Source organism: Choloepus didactylus, chromosome 4 (assembly GCF_015220235.1).
Source record: "Choloepus didactylus isolate mChoDid1 chromosome 4, mChoDid1.pri, whole genome shotgun sequence".
Lineage (NCBI taxonomy): Eukaryota > Metazoa > Chordata > Mammalia > Pilosa > Megalonychidae > Choloepus > Choloepus didactylus.
This window is the reverse complement of record NC_051310.1, coordinates 157,635,285-157,654,373: the sequence shown is the minus strand read 5'-3', so window position 1 is coordinate 157,654,373 and position 19,089 is coordinate 157,635,285. Positions and strand designations below refer to the sequence as shown.

The window sequence follows — 19,089 nt, the reverse complement described above, 5'->3', positions numbered from 1 at the left end:
CTTGCCTGGGCCATTGTTTCCTGTTTCTTTTCATTTTGTAAACTTTTGTTGAAACATTGACATTTTGATAATTTAATGTGTTATCACTGGAATTTAGACTCTGAGACATCTGTTCCTTAACCTTGTACCTAGCTAGTATTATGACAGAGCTTTCCTTGAGTGCCAGGAGCTAATAACAACAACAAATAGTAGAAGAATGAAAAAAAAGAAAACAACTTTCCCAGTTTTTACATATTTACCCGTTTCAGTGCTCTCCTTCAGAGTTTATCCATATAATGAGTTTAGAGAATAGTTTCAGGCCAAAGTATAGGGGACTCCCTGGTTCTTTCTGCACATGTGTCTTGTCTTATGCATGCATACATTTGGTCCCAGGAGTTCCCCCACTTATAAGATATGAATGGTCTCTCTTCCCTAGGAAACATTTTTCTCTGGGTCCTGGGCACTGCGCTGTATGTCTTACAGCAATCCCTTGCCTCAAGCATTCACTAGACTTCTCTTCCACAGCATTTGTAGGCAATCCCTGTGAGCCACCTTCTATATGCAAGGCAAGTCCAGGTACAGTGAGTACCTCAGGCCATCACTAGCAAGACTGGGCCAGACATACATGCTCCCAGTATGTACATGGGGATTACTCTGCTTCCTCTGGAACTGGGCCCAGGGAACCACACTGGGAACATGGGCTAGCTCCATGCTGAGCTGGCGAGGGGATGGATGAGGGGCCAGCCAGGGTACCATTCTACAGCTCTTAAGATGCCTTTTTCTTGATTTGATGTTCACCCTGTTACTGTAGTCCCTTAACTGTTTTCTGGAGCTCTGAGAAAGATGTTTCTGCCAGTTCTTCCTGGTTGTTCAAAGCTTTTATGGTGGGATGGAGCCCCGAGGTTTCTCATTCCACCATCTTGATTGGGGCAGGCTCCTTACCTAGTGCTTTTGAAGAGAAAGTGGGAAAGAAGGGCATTCCAATATGAAGGTGGAATCAACAGAATAGTAGAAGTGTTATTAAGTGCCTTTCTCCTGGGTCCCTTTGCCTTTCTCTTCTCTCATTCCCAGTTTTTCTATGCAGTTTTCTTTGTTCCCTACCTGTGGCCACAATCTAGAATCAATCTAGAATCAATTATTCTTGGGAATAATTAGCAAGAAATAGGGCCCCCAGCTTCCAGGCTGGGGCTTAAGGGAAAGAACATTAGAAGTAGACAGGAATCAGAGGGAACAATACCAGGGCTCAGTTACCAGACTGGAGAACAGAGTGGGGCCCAAGTCTTAGGAACATGACAGAAGCTGAGTTTCTAGAGCTAGGGCACAGCAGCTCTGAGACTCCAAGTGTGGGCAAGATCCTGTTTGATCTCTAGTGCCTGTGCCTTGAGATGGAGCCAGAGACTGGCCACAGGGGCTGGGGGCCAGAACACCCCCCATATTCTCCTCCCCTGAATCCTTGGCTTTGCCCAGAGAGACTAAGCCTTCCTGGGACTCACCAGTATCTTTGGAACTATGGACCCCACACCCTGCACTTCTCTTTCTCTTGATTTTGAGCCTTCCTCCCACCCTGAGTTCTCCACAGGTACACTCCCTGCTTGCATGACAGGATGGTTCCATATTTCAGGCACTTATGCTATCAACATAGCTCTTTCCGAAACCATAATATTGCCTTATATGTTTTTTTTTTCTTTTTTCCATCCTGCCTTGTTCCCTTCTTTCTCCTTTCCTGCTTCTGAGCTCTTTTTTTTTTAATTTCTGTTTATTTTTAACATAATTTTATTGAGATATATTCACACACCATAATCCATCCAAAGTATACTATCAGTGGTTCACAGTATCATCACATATTTGTGTATTCATCACCATGATCATTTTTAGAACATTTGCATTAATCCAGAAAAAGAAATAAAAAGAAAAAAGAAGACCCCAAGCATCCATACCCCTTGCCCCTCTCTCTTATTGATCACTAGTACTTCACTCTACCAATTTTAAGACTTACAATAGAGGTAGGTTAACTAAGAAAGTGTAGTATTGTCAGAGATAGATATATAGATCAGTGGAACAGAACAAAATATCCAGAAGGAGATCCATACAAACACAGGCAACTTTGTTTGCTATATAGTTATACAATCATTATCAAAGATCAAGGCTACTGGATTACAGTTCAACAACTTCAGGTATTTCCTTCTGGCTAGTCTAAAACACTAGACACTAAAAAAAAATCTGTATCATGAGTCAGTATTCATAGTCATTTGTTAAATCCAAATTTCTCACTTATACATCCTCCTTCTCATTGATCTTTCTCTCAGTCTGCAGGGATAGCTGGGCAATGACCATTTTAATTTCTTCATTCTGGAAAGGCATATTGACCTTATAGGGTAGAGGCATGAAACTGGTTGGTATTCTTGGAAAGACTGGTACCTCTGGGTCTCAGGGCTTATCTGGCATAGGATCAATCTGGAGGACTTAAGTTTCTGAAAAAATAAATTTAACTAAGAAAAACTTTTATACAGACTTAGATGTAGCCCAGTGCACTCCTAGGGTTTTAAGGGGTTTGGCATGCTGTGGTAGTTTGCAAAATCTGACTAAAGCTTGCATAAGAATAACCTCCAGAATGACCTCTCAACTATATTTGAAATTTCTTAGCCACTGAAACTTTATTTTGTTCCATTTCTTTTCCCCTTTTTGGTCCAGAAGGCATTTTCAATCCCATAATGTCAGGGCCAGGCTCACCCTGGGAGGCATGTTCCACATTGCCAGGGAGACTTACACCCCTGGGAGTCATGTCCCACATAGGGGGTGCTCCTGAGCTTTTGATTGGCCAGGGCACAGGCAGGGGTGCCTCTGGGAATGGGCAGAGACCAGAGGAACTGGTATTGGCTCAGTCGTGGGTCTGCAGTGGGGAATGTGGAGTTCATGGGAGCAGAATAGAGCAGGGTTAGAGTAGAGAACAGGGTATTTCAGATGCTTCTGGTCTTACCCTTTCACATCAGAAATCCAGCCATTCATGTTACACCATCTGTCAGCTCCAGGGCTGCATCAGTCATCAGCTATATTAGGATCTTGGTCAGAACTTTTGACTGACTTGTGGCTAAAGGCTGCTTCAGAACTTCCATGACAAAGGACAAGTATAAATGTGACCTTCGGGATAAGTTACAGAGCCCCATACTGAAAGACATTTAGATAACTATCAGAACGTGATAAATGTGAAATTTCAGAATTGGCTTTGCCCAAGAAATTATCAGGCAACATTATGTCAATGTAACTGTTGTGAAAAAGTTTTGTTTTTTTTCACAACAGTGACAGGTGATAACCTCTCTGCCATACTAGCATAATTTTCCATAACCTGAGAGCCCACCATGTGCATACTGTCAATTCTGCCCCCAAGCAGAGTTTCTGTCCAAGTGACCCTCTCTCCCAGAAGGAAGAGTGTCCAGGGACAAAAAGCAGCTGAAGCAGAAAGGGATGTTTGTCAGCATCCCTTTACTTACCCTTCCTTGGCATCTTTGATTCATTTATGAATTCATTTTGAGTCTTTTTTTATCTTTCAAAGTATGATTTAATAAGTAGATATACAGGAAATTTCCAAAGTTACTGAGTTATAGTACCAAAGTTACTGAGTTATAGTACCATAGTTTCAGTTTTTTCCTTATTGTGAAATATAACATATATACAAAATGGTATAGCTTTCAAGTTACAATTCAACAAGTAGCTATAGAATAATTCTGTTAAGTTTCAAGAGTTCTTTTTATATTTTATTTTTTATTAATTTTTTGTAGGTTTACAAAAATATCTTTTATAAAATATATAAAATACAGGGCTCCTATATACCACCCTATTATTAACACTGTGCATTACTGAGGTACATTTGTTATAATTCATGAAAGAATATTTTTATAATTGTACTATTGCTAACTATTCTCCATCTTTTACAATAGGGTTTATTGTGTTGCAGAGTTCTCTGTTTTTTCTTTTAATTTTTTTTAATTCAAGTTTACTGACATGTATTCACATACCACGCAATCATACAAAGCATACATTCAGTTGTTCACAGTACCATTATGTAGTTGTGTGTTCATCACCAAAATTAATTTTTGAACATTTTCATTACCACACACAAAAATAATAAGAATAAAAATTAAATGAAAAAGAACAATTAAAGTGAAAAAAGAACACTGGATGCCTTCTTTTTTTTTTGCCCCCATTTTTCTACTCATCCATCCATACACTGGACAAAGGGCAGTGTGGTCCATATGGCATTCCCAATCACATTGTCACCCCTCATAAGCTACATTTTTATACAATCGTCTTCAAGATTCAAGGGTTCTGGGTTATAGTTTCATAGTTTCAGGTATTTACTGCTAGCTATTCCAATTCGTTAGAACCTAGAAAGGGTTGTCTATATTGTGTGTAAGAGTGCCCACCAGAGTGACCTCTTGGTTCCTTTTGGAATCTCTCTGCCATTGTAGCTTATTTCATTTCCTTTCACATCCCCTCTTTGGTCAAGAAGATGTTCTCCATCCCACGATGCCGGGTCTACATTCCTCCCCGGGAGTCATATTCCATGTTGCCAGGGAGATTCACTCCCCTGGGTGTCTGATCCCATGTAGCGGGGAAGGCAGTGATTTCACCCGCCAAGTTGGCTTAGCTAGAGAGAGAGGGCTACATCTGAGCAACAAAGAGGCATTCAGGAGGAGACTCTTAGGCACAATTATAAGCAGGTCTAGCCTCTCCTTTGCAGCAACAGTCTTCCCAAGGGCAAGTCCCATTGTAGAGGGCTCAGCCCATATTTTGATTCATTTTTGAGAGTTGATTGTTGTTGAGCTCCTGGAGACTCTGGTAATCATCTAAACTCAAGTCATCTAAAGAAGGGATCATCCATGACATGAGGAGCCTCCAAAAACTACAAATAATTCATTTTTGTATATCCCAATGAAAAAAAATCCCAAAGTTTTAGTTTATGCACATACAGAAAAAGGTCTGGAAGGATATACTCCAACTGCCGACCATCGTTAACTTTGGAAGCAAGATGGTGGGAATAATGGAAGGGGCATTCATTTCTTTAACCCTATAGAATTTTTCATTGTTTGAGTTCTTAAAATAAGTATTACTTTTATAACTTAGAAAGTAGGGAGGGAAGGAGGGAAAAGAGATTTGAGAAAGAGAAGAGAAGGAAAGGAAGAAAGAGAGAAAAAGAAAGGAGAGAGGAAAGACAGGAAGGAAGGAAGGAAGGAAGGAAGGAAGGAAGGAAGGGAGAAGAGAGAGAGAAAAAGAGAGGGAGAGAGAAAGTGAAAAAGAAAGGAAGAGAGGGGAGCGGGGGGTGGGGAGAGAGGGGGAGGGAGAGAGAGAGAGAGAGAGAGAGAGGAAGAGAAAGAGAAAGAGAAACAGAGAAAGAAAGAAAAGAAAAAAGAAATTAAAAGAAGCTATTTCCACCCTCTCCCTGAACAAGATCCAGGGAATTTCATCTATGTCCCTTGTCCTGCAGGAGCAATTAGAACCCTCAAAGAACAAAGAACAGCAGCTGTTCACCCTCTTTGGTACATTATTCATGTATTTGTTTTATTTAGATTGTCAAAAGAACTGGAGATAAAAATACACATAACTTCTGGCCATTTTAAATATCAAAATAATGAACAGTATTTAGGGGGACAGGAGGCAAGAGAAAACCCAGGGAAAAACATAAAAGGAACAAATTGGGCAAAAAAGGAACAACAAGTTCAGATAAACAGCAACAAATGCCAGTCTCCTTGAAAAATCTAGGAGGCGGTTACTTCTTGTATAAGCTTGTGACAACCTTGTCCCCTAGAGGCTGGGCCACAAAAGTAGACATAGAAGCAATTCGTCTTCTTGATTCCTTTGTTTCCTCCAGAATGCTCACAGCACTGGCCAGTAGCCGTGCACGTGGCTCCTCAAGATCCAGTCCTTTCAAGATCCACTTCCAGGCTTACCTTCCCCAGAAACTCTTTCCTAATTGCCCTATCCCCTCTCTGCTCCACTCTTCAGTGGCAGTGCTGCTGCATTCCCATATTTATGTACTCAAATATTTAGTTACTTTGCACATTTTAATTGTTGTCACTCTGGACCTGTTACCATCTTATGGATCTGAAAACTTTGAGGGCAAATATCTACCTATGTCTTTCATGTACCTTTCTCCCCTCGGTGCCTAGGTGTTGTCTTGTCCACAGAGGGTGTACAGTGACCTTCCCACGCCCTTCCCACCACCCCTCCATGCTTTCCTCTGGTGACACTACCCAGAAGCCAGAAAGACCATGGTTAGCAGATGACCATGCAGGCACGTCTGTCTAATTCTAGCCAAGGGCATGCAGGGAGGGAAACAGCCCAGGGACCTGTGGCCTCTTCTCTGAGAGGACTGCAGTGCTAATAATAGGAGTGGAGATTAGGAAAGGATTTGAACTGCATTGTTATCTCATAGGAATGGAGTTTGAGAGCCTTTTTTCCAAGCTCTTCCCAGAGCTGTGCCACCTCCCCTTTGCACTCCCGTGTCCCTGTAGGATAATGCACTGTCTCTCACCACTCTTCTCCCTTCTCTCCTTCTGCCTCTTCTACCTGCTCTTCTCTCTGTTAGCCATCCTACTCCTCCTGTCTCCCCAGTTCCTCTTTCCCTCCCATGTTTCTCTCTCCTATACCACTTCTACGCTTTGATCTGCTTCCTTCCAACACTTCCTCGAAGTCCTTCCCGCTTAACCTTTTTTCTCTCTCCTGGCCCCTTTGCCCCACTTTCTCTTTTCTCAGGCTCCAGACCTGCCTTTAGTTTCAGGTGCCAGATTTGTTTTCCAGGTTCTGTGCCTTTAATTTCCCCTTCCGTATCTCATTTGGAAAAATTTCTTGTCTGGCCCTCCCTTTGTCCCTGAGTTCTACCCTCTCCTAAAGCTGAGTTGGACAAGCATAGGTAGCAGAGGTTACAGTGGGTTGACAGCCCCACTCCCCTAATAACTAGAAATCATCACCCCTGGACACCAGGCATAAGGACACCTCTGAAAACAAGAGCCAGGATGTGCCGGCCATAGGAGACACCTCCCCGAGCCCAGCCACAGCTATTCTTAGGAACCCAGTACCACAAAAGGACCTTTTGCTTTGTCTGGCACCACCCCCATGGAGCTGCTCTCGGCTGCCAAGGTGATAATCTCAGAGACAAGGGGCCCAGGCACGGGGAGGCTGAGCTGCAACCTGTGCCCCCTGCCCTGACTTCTCAGACCCGTGAGACTCTGCCCTTGGGCAAGGTCACCTGCCCCCACAACACACAGAGGCCCAGCTCTGCCACTCTTTTTCTGTAGTCTTGGCCTGTTCACTCCACTGCCTTTGTATCCACTTCCATGGATACTCTGCTGTGCCTCCTTGTTTGCCCTCCTCTCAGGCTCCTCATAGACCCATTTCCTTTCTTCCCCACTCCCAAAAAATCAACTACCTCACTCACCATCTTGCTTCCTTCCCACACTTCTTGCTCAGAATGTTTCGGGCTCTTTTTATCTAGGTAATGCAAAGCCCTTTGGTAAAGTCCCTTCTTTCTGTACTGCAGGTAGGGAAGCTATGAACCCAGTACCGGGTCCTTCAGATGTCAAAAGCCTGTCCAGCTGCTAGGCCCTGGTCTCATCCACAGATCCCAGAGGCTGCCTGCTGCCTCTGAAAAGCTCCCTTGGGAAAAAGCAACATCCAGCTCCCCAGTCTCCTCCATTCCAAACCTGACTTTGTGACTCACAGTCCCAGGGAGGTCCCTCACCACCCTCTCCTCCCATGGCCCAACCAACCTGCATAATGTGTATCTGGGTACTTAATCAGTTTCTACTATCTGTGGAGAACTCTGGGGAATGTCTAGCAAAGCAACTGGTATTAGAGTTCTGCAGTAACCTGGGCTGGTACATTGGCGGCAAGAATGCTGTACGTTGCTGAAGCACAGGTGGTAAGACAAGGGTCAACATTCTGCCATCCTCTTGGAACATCAGCAAGAGTCCTGCTCTAATAGGCCTGGAAGTTATCCCAGGGCCAGGTTATGGGATGGGGTCAGAAGGAGCAACCTGTAGCTTCAAATCAGGAAGTTCATCTTTCTAGGCAAAGTAAAAATACTGGAACATAAGCATGCAGAAGAAATTGAGTCATTGGTTACTGCTTGTGTTTCCAGATCACCCGCCAAGACTACTCTGTCCAACCCTATTTTAGTCCTTATATCATGCAACTCAGGAGGCGGAGACCCTCCTTCCTCAGGCTAGTCAGTGGAGGCTGAAAGATGAGAGCCGTGGCTCTGTTCTGAACTACCCATGTGTATATCTGGAGTTGAGGAGAAAGCCAGCTGAGCCTCACCTTTGCAAGCCCATCATGTGGTGGGAGGCACCCCAGCTCTCCAGAAATTCCTAAACCACCTCTCAGGCTTCCAAAAAGAGAGAGGAGAGTAAGAAAAACAGAACCAAAAATGTAAAAGGAAATGGGGAACAAAACAAGGACATCTTTTATCATCCCCACTTCATGTGTTCAGGATTTCTGTCTTAAAAACAAAACAAACCTCATTACTTGGCTCTTTTCCCCTTTTAGTTGCTGCCTAATCTCTTTCATTTCACTGCCGAACACCTCAAATGCACGTTTTACACCACTGTCTCCATGTCCTGTCCACTCATCCTTTTCTTAATTAACTCACTGAAGCCTGGCCCTGCCCTGTGGCTGTCTCCAAAATCACCCAAGTTCCTCTTCTCTGCCTTCCTTATTCTCAGCCTTTATTTGGCATCTGACACTACTGACCACCTGCTCCTCTCGAAATACTTCTTTTGGCTTCTAGGAAACTTCCCTTTCTCTTTTCCCTTGGCTCTCTTTGAGTTTCCTCTTGATTCTCTGAGGACTTTTCCTTCTCTCATCATTGTGCTGTGGCTATCTTTTCGGACTTTTACTCCTCTCCATGCCCCCATCACCGAGAGATCCCTTATCCAATCCCATGGCTTCTGCCACCATCCCTTCTCGCCCGTCAGCTCTCATTCAACAGCCCTGCTCACAGGTCCATACTTTCAATTTCCTTAAGGAATGCAAAACATCTCTCCGATGTCCCACCATTACCTCCAATTCCCCCAAAGTAAACACTCTGTCCTTCTTCCTGCTTGTCAAAGAGCTACCATCTCCATCCTTGCTAACGTCAAGCAGTGTAACTCTTCCTTCCTCATTTCCTGTATTCAGCCTGTCAGCAAAGCATTTTATTTCTTCCTTTGAAATGCTCTCCAGTTTTGCCCTTTCCTTTTCATTTCAGTCCCTACCTTGATTGCTATTCTATCCTCTTCTCGGATCTCCTTGCCTCCAGCCTCTTCTCCCTCGAAGCACCCAACAATACCCCTGCCAGTTCCCTCAAACTCAGCTTTCATGACATCTCAGTGACATGCCCCTGGTCTAGAGCTTTTGGTCATGCTTCATGGCATTGGGATATTGTCCAATTTACTTGTCTGGGAAACATGGCAGAGACAGTAGAAAGCACTATAGAGCCAGATACACCTGGGTTTGAATCCCAGGACTACACTTGCTTCTTGACCTTGAGCAAAACTTCTTAGTCTCTTCAAACCCCATTGCTCATCCCTAAAATGCAATGTAATTGACCAGCAAATGTGAACATTAGTGAGATAATATGTATAAGATACCATGCATGGTGCCTGGCTCCGGTAGGTACATTACACATATAGAGTCCTTTCCGCTCTCCTCTACAATGTGGTCTCACCTCTTTTTCCTCCCGTCTTATATCTCCAGACTCCCCATAATCTGACCAGGTATATGTCCTTTGAGTCCTTACTCGCCACACCATTCCCCCGCCATGCCTTTGGTCATGCTGTAATTCATACCACCTAGAACATTTCTCAATTCACACAGTTTCTCAAAGCCCTAACTTCCCTTTAAGACCTGGTTGCGTGTCCCCCACCTTGAAATCTTCCATTATTCCAGCCCACACTGAGCAAGAGAGTTCCTTTGCCCTTCGGTTGTTAATGATCTAGACACACCATTTTGCCCTGAACCATTCTTCCTTGGTTTCCAGTGTGTTCCAGCAGCCATCCTAGCAGTTGGGAGTGCCCGTGAGTCATAGACCATGTGACCCTCCTGTGGCCCCCATGGAGCTGGGCATACAGCAGGGGTCACAGTAAGGCATTGACTAAGGCTGACTGACTGGCTGGGATCCAGCTGGAGGGTGAAGGGAGAATGAGATAGGCTGAGCTGGGCTGGAAGCTGGGAGGGAGACACTCCTGGGGAGCTCATCAAATACCGATGCTCTGTCTTAAAACTGGCTACTGAAGGTGGCTTAGACTGCATGTCATGCGTGTGTGTGCAGAGATATATGCATATTCACGAGTGTGTAATGCATGTAGTATGTGTGTTTGTGTGCATTCACTTGCATTTATGTGTAGGAGTAGAAGGTTGAGAAACAGGCAATGATTCCACAGGGGCCTGCTTAAGAGAGGGGCACCTCTGGCAGAAAGAATGAAGTACAGCCCCTCCTCCCCTTGGAAAGGGGGCTGCTCATGACCCAGCCTCTTTGCCCCTCACTGAGCAATTAATCTCCACTCCTAGCAAATCCTGTGGTCTCTACATGCTCTGTGCTGATCAGGCCTGGCAGCCACAGGTACTGCCCCCAAGGTTGCCTACAAACAGAGCAGAGATCCTGGGGTGTTTCCCTAACTGGAACCCAACATAGAGCAGAGTGTGGGGCTCTGAGTCTGAACACCAAAGTGTCCAGCAAGCAGGTGACTACAGGACACTGTTTTTCAGTCTATTTATTATTCAGTTTATTTATTCTGGTTATTTCACCTCACAGTACCCTGACCATTCTCCTTCCAGAGGTTTCAGCCCCTCTGCATCGTAAGATCAGTTTAGCTCCAGTGCAGAGGGTGGTTGAGACTGCTGAAGGAACCCTGCTCAGCCCAGAGCTTGTTCTGCCCATCTCCTGAGGGCCCCAGTTTAGTCTCCCTCCCCTCTGCATCCCAACTCCCAGACCCTAGGGCCAGCCTAGCTCTACCAGACAACTCCATGTGCCCAGGGTCCCTAAGATCTTCAGACCAGGAAGATTTTTTTTTTTAATGTAGCTGATTCTTGGCTCTCATGACCAAACAAGCTCCACCTCAGGGCTTCTGCTCCCATCGGGTGCCCTTGGTGAATGGCTGTACTTGGCTTGGTCCAGTTCCTCATGGGTCTCAGCTTGGCCAGTCATAAGGGCAAATTCAATGGGCAGCAGTTAGGCCTGCTGTCTCCCAGCTTCAGGACTGGGGTGTGGGCCTGGATTGAGAAGGGTAGTCACAATCCAGGCAGAAGAGAACACAGGCTGCTGGATGCCCTGGTCTGCCCTGGCCCAGACCACCCCTTAACTGAGTTGACTTGATGGGGCTGGTGGAAATGTGGGGGCAAAGAACCAAAGGCAAGGTATCTGGCCCTGCCTGTCTGCAGTCTGGATCCTGGAATGTGTGTTCCCAATGATAAAAGCTGTCATTTAGTGAGAGCCTACTATGTGTCTGGTGCTGCCCTAGACCCTTTACTTGTGCTACCTCTGATGACCCCAGAAAGGAAACGTGACTATCCCCATGTTATAAATGACAAAACTGACTGAGAGAGGTTCCATGACTGACCTAGATCACACAGCTAGAAAGTGGAGGATCTGGGTTTCTGTGGATCTTTGTGACTGACTCACCAGGCTGCCCCTCCCATGCCCCCCTGAAGCCTCCAGCCCTAGAATCCAGGCTGGCAGCAACCCACAAAGTCTCCCTTTGGGTGAATTGCTCCACTCCAAACACCCACTGAAGGCAAGATCTACCTTCTCAAACCACCCCAAATCCACACTGGGCAAGCCCCATACTCTGCCCTCTTCCCCTCCCTTCTTTCCAGTTGTCCACTGTCTATCAGAAAGCCGAGACCATGGGACAAAAGGTGGGGCGTGCCGAGGTACAAAAAATTGTGGAGCCAGCAGGAAGACAAAAGAAGACAAGAAGGAGCAGCTGTTTGTAAAAGGAAACCTGAGACAGGCACAGAGCTCAGCTTTTTAATCCTAGGCTCGTGTAGAGCCAGGGTAGGGGGCCCCCCAAGGTCAGGGATTCTAGGGGCAGGCAGGTGGGAGAGCTCTGCCTCGACTTCTGGGTGGGTCTCCCCTCTCATGTGTGCAAACAACTGGTGCCTCATTCCTCTTCCTGGCCCACGTCCTCCAGCTCTTTCTGTCTCACTTCTGCGCCTTCCTTTTGGGTTTGGGGGCCCCTTTGTGATCTCCCTCTCTCCATGCTCAAGTCTCTTCTAGTTTGCCCTGGTGGCCCCCCTCCCCATTCCTGGTAGTAATTTTAGCAACTTTTCCTCTGACCTTCCGCTGGCATGTTCACAGCAAATGGCCCCTGTTTGGGCCTGACACTTGATCAGGGTGGTGACAGAGTTCAGACAAAGCAGGCACAATGGCGGCAGGGAGGGGCGGGCAGGAGGGGAGAGAGATCACCTTCCTTCCACTCCAGGCCTTATTTGGCCTACCTTGGTGAAGCTGCCCGCCCTTCGCCCCCACCCTCCTCTTTTTATTTATAGCATTCTGCTCTGCCCTCCTTTGTCTTATCTGCTCTCACTCTGTAGTACACTCTGCACAACCCCTGCCCCTGGCCCCTCACTCAAGTTCTCCGCATTAGGAATGTGCATTTGTGCAAAGCCACTGGCTACTCAGCCCCGAATTTCACTGCTGCAATTAGAAAACAGCTGCCCCGGGTGGGGGTGGTGGGGTGGTGGAATCTTTCTTTTGGTCACTTTTGGTCACTCTATCCTCATTGACTAGAACAATGCCTGGCACATAGTAAGCACTCAGTAAATACTTGTTGAATGAACAAAATCAGCAAAGCCGCTCAGTCTTCAGACAGCAGTGGACAGAAGGAAGAGAGTCACCATGCAGCCAAGAAAAGTGGTAAAGGGGCTGGGGAATGAATGGGGGACCTTTAAGGACATCAGACTCTCCAATCTTCTGAGATACGAGCCAGTGAGCCTAGAGGCAGGATGGTGGGTTCTATTCCGCAACAGGGTGAGCAGAACAGTAACACCTTAGCAGCAGTAGGACAATGCCCCCCAACTCCGAAAAGAGGAAAACAAAGTGTGGCTGATTCTATTAAATGGAGAGAAGGCTTCCCAACTCCACAGCCAAGGAGGCTGGCCTGTGGTGGAGACACTGGCTTTGAAATAGCCCAACTGTGTCTCAAGCAGCATCCTTTGTATATTTCAATTGCCTGCATCTGAGCTCTGGGAAATCAGGGAGGAGCAGCAGCCCCGTGCTTGGAAAGCTGGAAGGGGTGGATGAAAAGAGATGTTTTTCCCTTCATCACCAATCCCTGAGGCCCCCGCTGCTGGGCCTGACTCCTCAGCACTTGGCAGGGCCTGGTTGGGACCCCCAGAGTGTGTTCTGCTGGGCATGTTATTCCCAGGGCCCACTGGGGCTGCCTCAGCAACTGTGTACCTCTGCATTTCCAAGCTGCGGCTGCATCAGCTACAGTGCCCGTGGCTCCTTGCTGTCCACCCCCACCAGCTGCTCGATGTCCTCAATCTGTGCCTTGGTTACTAAGCAGCCCCCACTGATCCAGACCCCACCTGGATTCACCTGGATTTGCCGTTCCTTGCTGTGTTCACCCCTTCTTCAAAATGTACCTGCTCTGTACCCCATCCCCCAGGCCTGCCTTTCTCCCTGCAGCTAATCAGATGGGCTAATCCGCATGAGCTGAAGAGCTGTGCTTGGGAAGGGAGGGGGGGTTTAAACCATGCCTCACAGTGGTTGCCTGGACACAGAGCTAGTCAGGCTTGCACACTCCACTGCTGGCTCAGAGGCTGAGCCCCATCTCCCTTTCCTCACCTCCTGTGTGGCTGCTCCTAAGGCTTGGAGGAAAGGGGGAAAACTTTCCTGTCTCTCTGCCCCATTGACAGAACACCAGTCTCATCCAGGTCTGGGCAGAGGTCGCCCCACAGAATAGCAGGGGGCAGATGGACTAGGCAACAGCTGTCTTCGTTAGGGGTTCCCTTCTAGCTCAGAGCATCTGGGTTATCTACAGCTCAGATATATATGCCTGGTTCCAGCTAGGGATTTTAGTACTTTCAGGGCAGGGCTACAGAAACGAGTCACGCAGAGGGCTCCAAACCGGGGTTCCCATTGGGGAATGGGTCCTGCCCTCCACACACAAAGGATCCTTGCCTCCTTGGAATCCCAGTCTTCCTTCCCTTGCCTCCCTCCAGAGGCTGGGGCTCCATTCTGCCTGCCGAGGTTTCCTTCTTGAATCTTGCTGCCCTGACTAGCTGTATGACCTCAAGCAAGGCATTTCCCCTCTCCGTAAAATGATGGGGTTGGACTGCTCACTAAAGGCGGGTCTGGCACTAATGCTCAGTGACCTTAGCTCATCGCCTGCCTCGTCCAAGGAAATGACTGCCAGAGCCAGTGGATCTGGCCACTTGGCTGGGAAGCCTGCTTCCAGTTGCTCCAATTGAGCCCCCCACCATGGGGCCATGCCTACCACTCTGCCCTGCCCTTCTGCGCTGCCGACAATCAGCCCGTTCCCATCTCACAGTTGGATGCAGGACACAGAGCAGGAGAGCAGGGAGGACCCTGGGGAAGTGGGGCCAGGCCAGCACTGGGAGCAAGGGGCCCCAATGGGCAACAGGGTCAGGGGCTGGGGGAGCCCTGCTGGGGGGCCAGGGCCCTGCCTGCCCAAGCGCATGGTGGCGGTGGTCAGTTCCCTCTTCTGCGGCTGTGGAATGTGAGGCCTGGCCTGGGAGATATTTTTGATGCACTTTGAGCCACCCCGCCCCCTGGAACTCAGACCCTGCATACTCCATGCCATAACAATGACGACCACTTCCAATTGTTTCCTACCCAGAGGGGGGAGGGGGGGCACTGTTTGGGAAGGGGGGGCCGGGGGGGAAATGCTTCTAGTGACAACAGCCCTTTCTAAATCCGGCTAGGGACTGGGTGCAGGTGGGGGTGGGGGCACCCTCTGCCCCATATATACAGCCCCTGAAACCAGGTCTGGCTCCACAGCCTTCTCTCCTGCCCTCTGTGTCTCTTTTCTTGCTGCTCTCAGGTAGGAGCGGGGAGCTGAAGGCCTTCGTCTGGGATAAGGGGGCCCCAGGCTTAGGAAGGGGCTCCTCTAGGACACAGCAGGCTTCACACAGGGCTTCACACAGAGTGCCAGGTCTGGTCAATGAGCACACGTGTGCAGGCCAAAATATGCGTGTACGTACCCCAGGAATGTGGAGGCTCCTGTGTTACAGGAGATGTCTGTATCTGAGCATGTGGGGCTAGACTTGTCAGAGGTGTGTGTGCAGGAGGTGTGTGCTGAACCTAAGGGATAGTACATACCTGTAAGCAGCTGGGCTCACTGCTAAGATACAGAGATACCAAGTGGGGACAGGGGTTTATGATCATGTTTGAAGACAGCAGGTTCATTTGGGGGGGGTGGAGAAGAGCAAAGGAAGATAACAGAGGAAGCATGTGTGCTTAAGTGCTAGTTCTGTGAAGATCTGGAATGTATAAATACCCATGTGTATGCAGGTGGAGGTGTTTGTGTGTACAGCCAGGGGTGTGAATGTTACTGTGTGTGTGCTCCAGCAAAAGGAGCTCACAGGCACATGAGTGTGGGTGTTCCAGTTATTTGTATCCTTGAGACTATACATCAATGTCAGTCTATTTATGTTCTACTCATATTAAAAAGTGCATGGCTGTTTTAGAAGCCTATGGCACCCTGTCAGGTATGTGTGTGTACCGAGGTATCGGTGTGTGAGGAATCAGGGTGTCTTTGTCTTTGGGCATGAGTAGCGGGTATGTTTGTTCATGAGAGGACTTGTGGCACATGGCTGTGCAGTGGGTGTGTCTCTGAGAGGATGCCCATGGTGTCTCCTCTCTAAGAAGGTCATAAAATCTGGCAATAAAATGGGGACATGATGGAAGAGAACTGGCTTTGCAGTCATGAGGCTTGGATCCAGTCCTGGCTCCACCACTTTTCACCCTGGGTTCCTGGGCAAGCAGGCCGCTTGAACTTGATGGCCTCATCTGTAGAATGGAGTGAGGATTCAGTGTAGACTGAAAAGCACTGAACAAATGTGACCATTAGTTGTCTCTCAAGTGGCTCAAAGGAAGAGAGTTTCGCTAGGTGGGTATAGGCAAGGGTGCAACCATTTCCCAGGAGTGAAGGAAATTAGGGGTTTCAGAGTTGAGTTGAAATCAGGAGACTGTTAGAACTGTACTTCGGGAAAAAAGGGAATGATATTTGGAAAGCAAGAAAGAAGATACAACCAGAGAAGCTAGCCACCAATTTCCACCTGTGTTTAGGGCTGGAGGGAGAAGGGTGGGTGCTGAAGGGCAGAGTCAGAGAGAAGCAGGGAGATGGCACTGCCTGGTGGGACTGTAGCCAGCCATGACACTGCCTTCCCTCTCTCCAGGTCCTTGCAGGCCCAGGCCCCGTTCTTCATCTGTAGACACATTTGAGAAGCCAAGGTAAGAAAAGCCAAAGATGGAATGTGGGAGGGATCTGGGAGATTGGGCATCACAGCCCCAGAGTCAGGCTATGAATCTCTATTTCCTGCCCTGCCTTGGGGAGATGATCTCCATTACCAGGAGCTCCTTACCTGTGACTAGTGAGGGGGAGCTGGGGACAAAGGAGGGTCAGCCTCCTGCTCCCATGAGAAGCCCAGGGCACTCTTCCCTCACCAGGAGAGCCTCAGCCTGAACAACAGTTAGCAGCCCCTTCTACCCTGACAGGCTTGCTAGGCCATTCTTCTGGTTGGGAGGTAAGCGCAAAGAATAAGGGGCTTGCCAGTGACCCCTGCTGACCCCTGAGCATTGTGCTAGGTTGTGGGGCTTCCACAGTAGGGTAGAGTCCAGGGAGGGGTAGAGGAGAGGGGGCAGATGAGAAAGCAGCCAGCTGCTTCTGCACACTACAGGCACAACCATGGGGGATGCGGAGATGGCCGTGTTTGGGACTGCTGCTCCCTACCTGCGCAAGTCAGAGAAGGAGCGGCTAGAAGCCCAGACCAAGCCTTTTGATCTCAAGAAGGACGTCTTTGTGCCTGATGACAAAGAGGAGTTCGTCAAGGCCAGGGTTGTGTCTCGAGAGGGTGGCAAAGTCACTGCCGAGACCGAACATGGCAAGGTGGGTAGCAGGCCTGGGGTGAGAGGGGTACAACCAGGTTTCTCCTTTCCTTTGGGTAGGGATACAAACCCTCCAAACAGCCCTTCTCATTCCCAACATTCAGTCCGCCTTCTCTGTGAGACCCTGGTTCCCGCTCTCGAACACCATGGGCTTGTCACTCTCCCAACTCCTATCCTAGGAGATGCTCAACTCTGGTCCCTGTTGAGAGAGCAGGAAAAGGTTCAGGGTGGACAACATGGGCTGACAGCACAGCCTGTGTGGACTATTATAGACGGTGACTGTGAGAGAGGACCAGCTGATGCAGCAGAACCCGCCCAAGTTCGACAGGATCGAGGACATGGCCATGCTGACCTTCCTGCACGAGCCCGCCGTGCTCTACAACCTCAAGGATCGCTACGCCTCCTGGATGATCTATGTAAGTGCCAGCCCCTAGCATATCCCTCTGAATCTAGTAGCTTCCTGGTCCACAGGTTTCCACCTCCGGGAGCCAAGAGTTTCTGTTCTCTGTGTCAAGGCAGTATTGTGCTCTCATCCTAGTCCGGACATCCTTGGTTCCATGCTAACACCCTGGGGGCTGGGATGACTCAGATTTATTGCTTTCGGAGATGGTCCTTTCTTTTCTTGCCCTAACTCTGAAAACCACCACGCCTCCCCCTTCCTCACTGGAAACTCTCTCCTCCTTTCCTACCCCCAGACCTACTCGGGCCTCTTCTGTGTCACCGTCAACCCCTACAAGTGGCTGCCGGTGTACACTGCCGAGGTGGTGGCCGCCTACCGGGGCAAGAAGAGGAGTGAGGCCCCACCCCACATCTTCTCCATCTCCGACAACGCCTATCAGTACATGCTGACGGGTGAGGGGCCCCACGGGAAGGGCTTTCCTGAAAGGGCCCCACTGGAGCTGACACCTGTTCCCTTCCTCCTCCTGAAGGGGTGGGAATCTGGGAGATGCCTTGAGAGAGGCAGGTAGTGGGGTGGGGAGAAGCCATCCTGTGCTGCTCCTGACTTTTCCTCCCCATTTTCTCCCCACAGACAGGGAAAACCAGTCCATCCTGATCACGTGAGTGTAGCTGCTGCCATGTTCCCTTCAGAATCTCCCTGACCCAGCCCTGCCCCCACCCCCTCAGGGACCTCAGGCCCATGTGCATGGACCTACAGTCCTGTTCCCTGCCCCCTTCATGCCCATCTCCTCCTTCTCTGACCTTTACCCTTACCCTTCTCTTTACTCTCCCCCTTCCTTTCTGTTTTCCGTCTCTCTTATTTTCCTCTCTCATCTCCTTCTCCCACTCTCCTCCAACTCATCACTCATTTATCCATAACCCTGTCATCATGTCTTCTTTACCTCTTCACTTCCTTTCCTCTTTCCCTTCAGAAATCTTCAGCATGCTTCTAACCCCAACCCAGGCCCAGCTCCTCCAATCGATTTTGCCCAGCCAAGCACAGGCTCCACATGCCGAAAGCCAGGGCCTTCTTGCAGCTCCCTTCCTGGTCACTCCCCTGACCCTATGCAGGTCTGAAGGCAGCTGTGTGCTTTAGGTGTGTGTTACTCCATAGCTTCCTGCTTTATCTCCCACTCTCGGGCAGGACCAGACATTCTCTCCTGATGTGAGTCTTGTTAGTCTCAAGCAGTATTTGTCCCACTTCCTAATGAGCCCCTGACTGTCCCAACAGTGGAGAATCCGGGGCAGGGAAGACGGTCAACACCAAGAGAGTCATCCAGTACTTTGCCGTCATCGCTGCCATTGGGGACCGCAGCAAAAAGGAGCAGACCCCAGGCAAGGTAGGCCTGTCATCCTCCTAGGACCTGCAATTCAGGAAAGGAGGTGGAGGGCCTCTCACCTGCCTGTCCTACCTGACCTCTTCAGGGCACCCTGGAGGACCAGATCATCCAGGCCAACCCCGCTCTGGAGGCCTTCGGCAATGCCAAGACCGTCCGGAATGACAACTCCTCCCGCTTTGTGAGTTGTCCCTGACCTTGGGCTTGAGACTTGGGCTGGTTGAGGGA

At 48.7% G+C, this 19,089-nt stretch overlaps 1 protein-coding gene across 1 annotated transcript in view; it reads left to right on the top strand.

Moving 5' to 3' along the window:
* Positions 1–19,089, top strand: part of MYH7 (myosin heavy chain 7) — a 53,249-nt gene that overhangs the window by 16,441 nt on the left and 17,719 nt on the right. The window contains exons 2-8 of the mRNA XM_037834572.1: positions 16,378–16,432; positions 16,879–17,087; positions 17,359–17,502; positions 17,782–17,938; positions 18,117–18,144; positions 18,756–18,864; positions 18,950–19,042. Of these exons, the coding sequence (XP_037690500.1) occupies positions 16,887–17,087; positions 17,359–17,502; positions 17,782–17,938; positions 18,117–18,144; positions 18,756–18,864; positions 18,950–19,042 (732 nt within the window). The 5' untranslated portion in view covers positions 16,378–16,432; positions 16,879–16,886. The remainder of the gene's footprint in view (positions 1–16,377; positions 16,433–16,878; positions 17,088–17,358; positions 17,503–17,781; positions 17,939–18,116; positions 18,145–18,755; positions 18,865–18,949; positions 19,043–19,089) is intronic.